Source organism: Aplysia californica, unplaced genomic scaffold (genome assembly GCF_000002075.1).
Source record: "Aplysia californica isolate F4 #8 unplaced genomic scaffold, AplCal3.0 scaffold00053, whole genome shotgun sequence".
NCBI lineage: Eukaryota > Metazoa > Mollusca > Gastropoda > Aplysiida > Aplysiidae > Aplysia > Aplysia californica.
Genome location: NW_004797323.1, coordinates 196,029 through 207,369, shown reverse-complemented (window position 1 = coordinate 207,369; position 11,341 = coordinate 196,029). Strand labels below are relative to the sequence as shown.

Here is an 11,341-nt window from a genome sequence, read left to right as displayed (position 1 = left end):
AATGAAGGATGATGCAGAGGGGAAAAGGGGCGATGAGGGGGGCAGAGACAAAGAAAAAGAGGAAAAGAGAAGGGGAGAGACACACCGAGTGAAACATACATACACACACGCACACACACAAATAGTCACATACATGAGGAAAAACTATGAAAATTGAAAATAAAGCAAAGAATCTTTGCCTTCACTTACATCTTCCTAAATAGAAGAGTGAACAATAATCATTTTGATCATAAAGGCACAAGTAAGCTTCAGTTAAAAAAACAACAACAACAGCAGAAGGCAATATGGGATAACAAAAACAACCTCATATAATATGCACTAACAACTTAGTAGCACAACCTTTATACAACAGCAATAAAAAGAGCAGAAAAAAAAAACCTCGTCACAAGATCATGAAAACGGATATAATGTACATTTTTAAAAAAAAGGTGTGGGAGACAAGTGAGTGACAGTTTTGAAGATGATGATGGTACATTGTGCACGAACAGTATAACACAGATAGCTTGAATTCGCCGGGACCGGCCTCAGTAGTTTGAGGGATATCTTACCAAAAAACAAAAAAAAAGAGAAAACAGCAACAACCCCAGGACCGCAGGCACAGCTCGAAGGACGCATGATTTTGAGACTTCTGTGTTCAAATTATCCGTGTTATAAAATATTATTCAAGCCCCAATAGACCTTATAGGAGGTAGGCTATTCTTAACACTTCCTGTTGGGGTTAACTTAAAAAGATATAATATAATCATAACAGATAGATAACATTTGTATAGCGCAAATCTCCGCTCAACAGCAAGTTTTATGCACTTCACAATCTAATCTATTCTATTACCCCAGCAGATCTGAGAGCATTCTGAAACAACCTCAACCTCCTGCGAAGCATACATGTACAGTGCAAGCGACCATTTATAGACGCGAACACACTAACATACAGACAAGATCATCCGCTGTCTATGGCTGGGTACTCATTCCCACCTGGGTGAAGTGCGGAAAATTAGTGTAAAGTGCCTTTCCCAAGGACACAACATCGGGCCTGCAGCATGCAACCTCATGATTTCGAGTCCGATAGCCTAGCCACTAGGCAATCGACGCCACAATATGGAATACAACATCCCAGCATACGCACGGAGACATCCACTAAAGCAATTTCCCCCAATGGGAATAGCACTCTTGTGGCAAACAGCCTTACCGTTAGACTATAGACTTCAGCAGGGAAGATTTGGCGACACTATTAAATATGAAACTAGATCATAAAAGTATTAGTGACCGAAAGGGGGGGCTGCGTGCAAAAAAATCTGAGATGGCATGCTTGTCTTCAAGAATTTATACTTCTGGTGAAACAGTCTTAAGAAACAGAAAGAAGACTGAATCGCAAGGGTCAAAACTGAGAAGTCTCAACACACAAACAAGTATGCTACAGGTTATACATACTAGTACTAGCAAATCCAACCAAACAATTAAATGTAAGTTAACAGTTTTATAGCAGTTGTAAGACCAATATCATTATTAGGTCTTTTAAATTCGAGGGTCGCCAAGTAAACTATGGTAAGTCATGTTTTTCAAATTTTACAGGAAAGACAAAATTTGGATTTTCTCTAAGTGTTTTGGGTGGATAAACTTCATTTTCATAAGGGAGCCTAATGTCTGTCATAGCATTAGTTGGATCTCTTATGAAAATGGAGTTTATCCAATCCAAAATGCATCAAGAAAATCCTTTTTTTTTTATCTCTCCAGTGCTGATTAAAACCTGTAAAATCTTTGCCATATCGACAGACCGAAGGGTTAGAACCCAAATGGCTGCTGGATCGGAAAAGTAAAGTAAAGTATCTCTCCTGTAAAATCAGAAAAATATGACTTATCAAAGTTTACTTGGCGGCCCTCGAAATACAATACATGTGTATACATATCATATATATAGCTCTATATTTATATCATGTATAATATACTATTAAACATTTATAATACATTTGTTCACTCACATGAAATTATATTCCCACCTCCAATCATTTTAACTTCATTAACCACAGCACTAAAGGTTGTTATTTTAAAATCTATAAATTTTTTAATAAAAATAATTATTAAGAGTTCTATGACACTTGCAACACAAGCAGGTCATATAAGTGCCATAGATTTGAGGACATTTAAAAAATGATTTCCGACTGCAAAACAATAAGGTTGGAAAGAGAGCGAGTCCATGTAAAGATAATAATGTCCATACATTGAATGAATGTGAACAAACAAAAAGAAAAAAAAAATTTCACAAATCTGCATAAATTTTGCAGCACAAATTTCTTTACACAAGTCGAACATTTAACAAAAAAATGCAAAGTGGAAGGCACTCTACTGAATTAAGTAGGCCTACCACATCAACAACCACAACATTAAAGTGGCCCCACTACAATTAATAACAAGCTGTAGGTATGGGAAATAAGATTGCGGACAATCCAGCCTCTTGCTGTGGACACCTCCCACATCCTGATAACCTCACAAAACACAATACATCATGTCAGATTACGTCAAACTCAAGAGACCAGCATCTGTGGTGTAGCGGTTAGGCCTTTTACTACAGCAATCATGAGACCCAAGTTCCATTCCTTAATGGGAAGAACATTTTTCATTGAGGATCGTAGTCTTTCTGTATTGGTCCTCACATGTGTGTAAAGGCACGGTCAGAAACCAACCTTCTAAAAGATCAAAATTGTGTTAATGGGGGTGTAAAAACACCTACATAAAAAAAACAAAACAACCCAAAACCACAACAACAAAACAAAGACCTCAATAGGAAGGACTGATCAATATGGTCCACGATATCACTAGAAAAACCATCACAAACATAAACAAAAAGAACCTTAAAAGGGAAGGGCCAATAGAAATCTCTCACTGCAGGACATGGAAAGTCACACTGAGCATCATGTCGAAATACAGTCAGGTATAAATAACTCAAACATGTCAGGATTAAGAATAATGTGTTTGAAACATCCATAATTCTGGTAATCTGATATAGTAATGAGCAAATAATTTGGGAGATATCAGTCAGGGAATGGCAAATTGTATGAGCTATCCATGACGTCTAATTTTCGGTGTTTGTGTAATCCATGCCCAATTTTACCATAACATTAGACCAATGTACAACTGCCATCAGAAGCAATTCGACTGGCATCTACAGTACAGTGGTTAAGCAATATTTGTGTTTTGATTACAGAAGACAAAATATCAATTTCTGCAAGGGGAAGTTATCTCATAGAGAATCTCACTCTCTCTGTTGGTGTACTATGTCCTACCCCACCCCGCTTGACCCCTGACAGGCAGGGTTGAAGCAGTCCACTTTCGAAATAATCTAAATTGTATTGGTGGCTGTGTAAACACTCACAGTCTAGTATAATCTTCTCCCTTTCAAAAAACGAGTACAGGCAAAAGACCTGGCTATCGTTTTTTTACCATGGGGAGTCAGAATTTCTGCCTCGAAGTATAATGCATGAGTTCAAGAAACAGCACAACCAAAAATTTAAACCTATTAAGATTTTGCTATGTACCAGCATGTATTAAGTACATAGTATGATGAGTACAGGCAACATATATATATATAACAATTTTAGCTGCTTCTTAATTCACAACAGCACCAATATAACAACTGTTATATTATAATAAAAATAATAACAACCATATTGAGCTTAAGCAGCTTTTCAAAGTACAATGTAAGCAAACAATTTAAAAGCAAATAAATCAGGTTCAGTATTTACAGCTTCTAGACAAAAACACAATCTATTAGCAGGCCTTACACAACCAGACATAACCATAACAGACCTTGCATAATAATTCTAGGCCACTACAGACGAGGCTCTTGGGTCTCTCTCTGTATGTGAGAATGTATAATTACAGAAGACACTTTGGAAATCAACATAAAATCATAGATCAACTAATTCAGAGGTGCTGAGCTTTATAGCAGAGAATTCCTATATCCAATACAGGTCAGTTTTGAATGGCTTCATTGCATAATGTAATTATGTCTCTTGGAGAAAATAATAACAAAATATAAAACAATTGCATCAACCTATGTACTTTCTTTTTCACCTTATTGAGAAATAAATTGTTCAATAATGTAAATCTAACTCAGCGTTTCTTCCAAGTCAGTCTGAATCCTACTTACATCTCTATGTCAACCAGATATCAAAACGACCATACACTCTTGTCACCAGCTGGAGAGAATATGAAGGTCGATCAAGTTCTCTCACTTCACTGTTGCTTTCTTAGCACAGTGACCCTCAACTGCTTTGGGCCAACTGCTAGATACACACCAGTCCATGCTGAAGTGTGCATTCGATACACAAAAGGACAAAGGTTGACACATTCATATAATACGTGCATTCAGACCCATAACCTGATGTGAATGATTAGCTCTATCAAATAAAAACACAAAGCAATTGTCATCAGTAAAGGCATGCTATAGTTTGAAATAATTCCCCACATTACATGGGATTGCTTTAGTATCCTCATTTATAAAACAAAATCCCCCTCAAGAATTAATAGAGTTGTGTTTTCCTATTAATTTTCTTTTCTCGTTCCTTTCAAAGGCAGTCCTATGTCGGTCTTGCAGTTTCCATGCAGTAAATGAATAGGGCCCTCACAAGCGTAATATAGATCAAAGATCTCCACATATTCATCTCGCCTCCACCAAGTACATAACTGACGATTCCAGCGACACGGCAAGACATAAAATAACTCTTCATTTTCAATAGATATAAGAGTAAACAAATCCTGATCCCCTAAATTCCCTTGAAACTCATACTTTTGAACTAAACTCGACAACATGCGCACTTCATCCAGGTACACATTATACACTTTTGACCTCCGCATCTTATCCAAGTCTAAAAGTACAACTCCGCTATTAAACCCTGTAAGACCTGTTGGGGGAGGTTCACCAATACGCGTGCCTGGATTTTTCTTTCTGTATTCCCAGAAAACATTCCGATAAACCGGCTGATTTTCTCTAGCTAAACCCATGACATTTTTTTCATTGAAATCATCAAATAAAGAAAACAGGTCTTTGACATCTGACTGAAACACAATGTCGACATCAAACAGAATGAGCTTTGACACAGAGGAAGGCAAGAATCTGTGCATAACCATTGACAAGAAAAAAATGGTGTCGCTGAATTTGGACTTCTTTTTCTGGTACACAGCTCCTCGAACTGATGAGATGACCGTCTGTACGTCTTCAGGAAAACTCTCTGTATCATGATGAATTACCTAGAGGTAGAGACAAATAAGACAATAAAGATGAAAATATGAGGACAACATTTAAAAACTTAAAAAATTTTTTAAAGTATGAGAGCAGGAGGCTGGCAGGGTAACAATGCTTTTCTATGTTAAAAATAGCCTCTACAGCCCAATAACAAGGGAATTAATGATTCTTCTGTGCTATATATTATTATATCTGTGTTTGAAAAGTGTCTTTTTGTTGGTGATTTAGGAGAGCTGCTCCTAAATGAAGAGGTGGAGGTGGCAAGCTCTTATAAGTATCTTGGTGTAACAATCGACCACAAACTTGACTGGCATCCCCACTCTGCTCTTGTGCATAAAAAAGTAAATCAAAGAATGTTTCTTTTAGGGAAATTAAGAAGTTTCCTTGTTGACAATAAGATTATGTCCCCTTTTTACCATTCTATGATTGAAAGTGTGCTATTATTTTGTATTTGCTGCTGGGGTGGGAATTGTAAGGTGAAAGATAAAGAAAAATTTGACAGAACCATCAAGAAAGCCAGCAAGATCTCTAGATATGATTTTATAAGAATGGACGAAATGTACAACACCACACGTATAAAGAAGATAAAAAGCATTATAAACTACCCATCACACCCCCTTTTCCACACAAATTGTAAGATCACGCAGCGGCAGATATGTACCTCCTAAAACAAAGAAAGAAAGATATAAAAGAATTTTTAAAATATATTTATAGCATAAGGCTTTTGTCAGAATGAGCATAGATGTGTGTTGCTCTTAGAGTATGTATCTATAACTCCAAAGGTCTAGTACTTAAATTCCTGCATGTGGTTGAATGATGCATTTGATGTAAATGTTATGTACATTTTGCCAGCTTTACTTCTCCTTTCATACTGAATTTCAATGAGAGTAATATAATTAATTTTTTTTAAAATGTATACCTGCATGTGTTTTTACGGTTCTGTACAGCCAAGGAAAATTTCCCTCTTGGATAATAAAGTACTATTTTTTTGTCTTTGATTGTCATATGTGTGTGTGTGTGTGTGTGTGTGTGTGTGTGTGTGTGTGTGTGTGTGTGTTTGTGTGTGTGTGTGAGCCCACTTGCATGTGAGTGTCTGTTTGAGTGTGTTTGTTTGAATACAAGTACATGATGGCATTCAAATTGATTTTAAAAATGGAAATTACATATACAGCCAGATTACAGGCTTCTCATGTCAAATGTATGCAGCCTGAAATCTACAAGACAAGGGAGGGGGAAGTGGGATTGGTCGAGGGAGCAAATCAGCGACAAGTGCTCACAGAGTCGTGAGAGCAGGTAAGGACTAGGTGCCTTGTGTGTTGTGTTTACCTCTGATGGCCAGTTTGCTAGCAATGTTGCAGGGCAAATTTACAATAGTTTTAGACTGTATTCAAACAGTTGGTGGATGGCAGTCGAAGGGGGCAAACAGTGCCCGGTATAAAATTCTAAAGTCGTTTAGCCTGGTTCGGTTCACGACCAAGGTCTAAGCACCCTATCATCTCATATATTGATTTAACTTCATCCACGAGGGCATTACAAATTATTAAAACAATCCTTTATAAATTACAATAGGCCGCGGTATTCGGACTCGAGTCTGAATTCGAGTCTGAATAGCCTTCTGTGGATATTCGGACTCAGCGTGCGCGCAGACAAGCAATTCGACCTTGGCCTTCCAGTTTCTATGATCTGGCCAAGGAGCTTACAATAAATGGACGCCGACCGAGGTGACCCAGTGCGAACTGTGGTATTTTTTTTTTACAAAGGATATATATAATAGTAGGGCCGGGCAGTGGGCAACGGTATAGGAGGGAATATAGATCTATATATATGAAAAAAAAGGGGTGAAGGAGGTGGGGCAGGCCTGGGGATGTAAGATGGAGAGAGGAAAAGTAAGAGAAAGAGAGAGAGGAAAAGTGAGAGAGAGAGAGAGAGAGAGAGAGAGAGAGAGAGAGAGAGAGAGAGAGAGAGAGAGAGAGAGAGAGAGAGAGAGAGAAAGAGAAAGGGGAGGGTGGGGGCTGTCTTAATTTAATACGGACTGATTGTGAATTTTATGTTTTGATCCCTTTGTAGTTGAGAAACGCAGGGTAATAGCCTTCCAGTAGTTTAAAGTCCGAATAGCAACAGAAGACTATTCGGACTCCAGTATAGACCTCGCTTACGGTACACTGGTGATTGCACGCGCGCACTGGAATTTGAGCCCGAATAGCCTCTAGCGACTGTTCGGACTCGAGTCCGAATAGCCACTTCGATTACAATATAATTCTCACAGAGACTAGTAGATTTACACACATCAGAGTGTGTTCATAATTCTGATTTTATGTAGCACCACCTTCTGAACTGTCCCATTTGGGAAGGTCCTTTTTAAAGCACACTGTCATGTTCAGTGTGATCCAGGGACTACTTTTCCAGTGTACAGTCAAAATTGCTCAAGACAGTCATTCATTGTCGAGGAGCCAAATGATTGTATTCGACAGGTGAATGGCTAGACAAATTATAGCCTAGGCCTATAAAATATGGACGTCTAAAATTTTTTATTAAATACTATAAAATATTATTTACAGACAAAAAAAACCCTGAAGTGACTATTTCTCCGAACATTTGGAAAAATAAAGTTGAACTCTATTTCTCCGAACAGTTTTTGATCTCCAGATTTTTTGGTTATTTCCGAGATTTAGGCATCATCCTTTCATTCTGCCATTTTGCGAGGACTGGGAAAAAGTATTTTTTTGCATCAAATTCAATTTCTAGAGCTAGGAATTTTTAAATGTCTGAATATTCAGATACTTCGGTTGTTGAGCGGTCAACAAAACAACAAGAGACAAAATTAAAAATGAAGTCATAAGGGACACCGTGGGAGCAACACCAGTCCTACCACACATTGAAAAACAAAAGGTCAAGTGGTTCGGACATTTCACGCGGATGCCCTCAAACCATCCAGCTCTGAGAGCATACAACATTAAATATTCTGGATGGAGAGCCAGAGGAAGACCAAGGCGACGATGGAGTGAATCTGTGGCAGACACCCTTAAAGATCATGGGATGTCCCTCCTACAAGCCACACGACTTGCTGCAGACAGACACCTGTGTCTCCCCGCGACACCCCCAGGGTACAAGCGGAAGAAAAAAGTAAAAGTAAAGTAAGTAAGAAAATACCTTCAAAAGGTACTGCGAGAAAAAAAGACATCTCGACCTTGGCAGCCTATTAAAACTGCATTTAGTCACCCAGCAAAAACTAAAATCCTTCATGTAAAAAAATATCCCTCCACGTTCACATCTTACACCTTACACACACACACACACACAAACGGGCCACTCCATTCGCTTATTATTTATAAGGCCACCTCTATTCTCACCCGGGGTGAGAATAGTGCAGGCGGGTCTTGTGGCTATTCTCACCCGGTGCGCGTGTCAACAAATTTTGCGTTCACCCTAAACCACAGAATTCTACACTGTGATAAGAGAAAAATTGTAGAATTCTGTGCTGTGAACAAACGTTCCATTACAACTGTACTTGTAGCCTACTAAAAGCGTACAATTTTGTCTGTGGGCAGTGGAGAGAGAGAGAGTGAGAGAGAGAACAAAACAAAATGGCGACCCGCGTAGTTCGGCTCGATTCGAAAAGTTAAATAGCCGTAGCATCTTTGTAGACAACCAAATTTATTTACTTTTGTGTTTTAACATCATTTTTTAACTTTGTTTTGGTCAATTTGATCGTCCACACCGATAGACAGTATTCAGAAAGAGACAGAGAGAGAGAGAAGAGGGGAGTAGATCTTGCGAGAACTTCCGGGCGGGTGAGAATAGCCACTTTCTATTTATAAACAAACCTCGAGAACGAAAACCGTTCAAGTTTATTTTCTCGAACGTTCGGGAAAAAGGGAGGGAGTGTCGGGTAGTGGTCATTAGTACAGGTGGCTGTCTTTGACAGGTGATGTTGGAGCAGGTTCTTCTGTATTCTCTCACTTCATTTCTTTCCAAATCAAAAGTTCTAAGGGGGAAAGCAAAAATGGACTCCCATCATGGTTACTAATGTCAAGAAAAGAAAAAAACAAACAATTCAACACAAACTGTACAGGAATTCACGTTAAAAGATTTGAAACAAAACCGGCAATTCTAAGACAAAGCCAAGTTCCACTGAATGCTAATAAAAAGGACTTACCGGCCCATAAAAACTGGCTGCTTTCAATGTTTTTGAGGCAAGGCCAAAGCTCTCAATATCACCAACTATGTGGATCGCAAGCGGCAGACTTGAATGGTTGAGCAAGGTGGAAACACAAGCATCAAAGCTCTCCTTCACATACGCTTTCTTTGATACCAAACTGTAAATGAACATTACATGAAAATGAAAGACATTCTCGTCTTTATGACTTGCAACAGAGGAGTAATTGTGGTGTGGCCAGTGCTGTACTCTCCTCTCTGGGTTGTCCTCATCATACTGATAGTGATACTTTATTGACAGAAAAGGATCGGTTTGTTTGGCTAGCAATTTCATACACAGGGCTAATAAGCCGATTGTGCCTAAAATAAGAGACACATATTGAATTTTCATACATTTTCTCATTCTTTGGTAGCCTAGGATCGGTATCAAAATTCCTTTATTTTACGGTGAAGTTAGGGCCATCGCAGTTTTCTTGAAGACTTCTCTACCATCAGTGCTTCGTTCCCGAGCTGTTTGTAAACATAGTTTTTATGTTTTTCATAAAAGAAATCCGAGTGCAGCTTTTACATAAATTTACGGTGTTACATTTCAGCAACAACCCAATTCAAATAAACTTACAGTGAGATTTTTTTTCCTTATTGTAGGCTACTTTGGCAATCTTCCTGACTAGCACGTTGTATTAAACTTTTCTGGATTTAGCTGTTAGGGTTGAGTTAGAGTTGCGTTAAGTTAATTCTACGGTTTGGGTTAGGATGGAATTAGGGTAGGGATGGGGGTAAGGTTAACCCTAACTGGCCTAGCACCAAACCAAGGAGCTTAAAACAAACTGTAACCTCATTGCCTAGCACTAAATTGACAAAGCCTAACTTTAACTCTAACTTTATCTCTAATTCTACACTATAGCTATCTGAACCAATCAAATGTGAATAAAATATACACATTTAGAAGACTGACTGCTCTTTTTTTAAACGTAACACACAATTAAGCACACACACACACACACACACACACACACACACACACACACACACACACACACACACACACACACACACACACACACACACATTCACACACACACACACACACACACACACACACACACACACACACACACACACACACACACACACACACACGCACATAAATCCCTCCCCCCCGACACACACAAGGTTTCCCCCCTTCTCTCACCTTTGTTTTTTTCGAAAAACCTTGATGACATTTTTCTGTAGATTAGAAGAGCTAGGGGACAGAACCAAGAAAAATGATGAGCAAATAATTATTGTTTGATTATTTCCCTTATGCTAGGCCCAGCGAGCCCATCAATCCAGAGAGAGAGAGAGAGAGAGAGAGAGAGAGAGAGAGAGAGAGAGAGAGAGAGAGAGAGAGAGAGAGAGAGAGAGAGAGAGAGAGAAAGAAAGAGAGAGAGAGAGAGAGAGAGAGAGAGAGAAAGAAAGAAAGAGAGAGAGAGAGAGAGAGAGAGAGAGAGAGAGAGAGAGAGGGGGGGGGGGGAGAGATTAGTATGCTCTCTGCTTGGGGCCTAAGGTTTTTCAAGGAATATCAGAGCCTACTACGAAATGATAAAAGGCGATAGCAACAATAAAATTTAACAGAAAAAAATAAACTGATGTAGACTGGTTAGGGTTTGGGTAAATGTGTGAGTAGGTAGATGAATATAAAAAACAGACAGACAAACGGGCAAACTAATTAATAAACCAGCACTGTTTTCAAGCAGGAAAATTGATGCCCAAGAAAGGAGTCTATTAAATTGAACAAAACGACATACATGTAGTTGTAGATAGGAGCTATCATTATAACGTTAGCAGTAAAATAAAAAACAATAAAGAAATACATGTAAATTACGAGTGCACACACACACACACACACACACACACACACACACACACACACACACACACAATGCCCTTACAGACAAAAAAAGTTCA

At 38.7% G+C, this 11,341-nt stretch overlaps 1 protein-coding gene across 1 annotated transcript; it reads right to left on the bottom strand.

Moving 5' to 3' along the window:
* Positions 1–2,149: 2,149 nt before the first annotated feature.
* Positions 2,150–9,903, bottom strand: LOC101850701 (xyloside xylosyltransferase 1). The gene is made up of 2 exons (XM_005092790.3): positions 9,396–9,903; positions 2,150–5,244 (listed from the first exon to the last, which is right to left on the bottom strand). The coding sequence occupies exons 1-2, from the start codon at positions 9,795–9,797 to the stop codon at positions 4,540–4,542; spliced, it is 1,107 nt and encodes a 368-aa protein (XP_005092847.1). The 5' UTR covers positions 9,798–9,903; the 3' UTR covers positions 2,150–4,539.
* Positions 9,904–11,341: the final 1,438 nt, after the last annotated feature.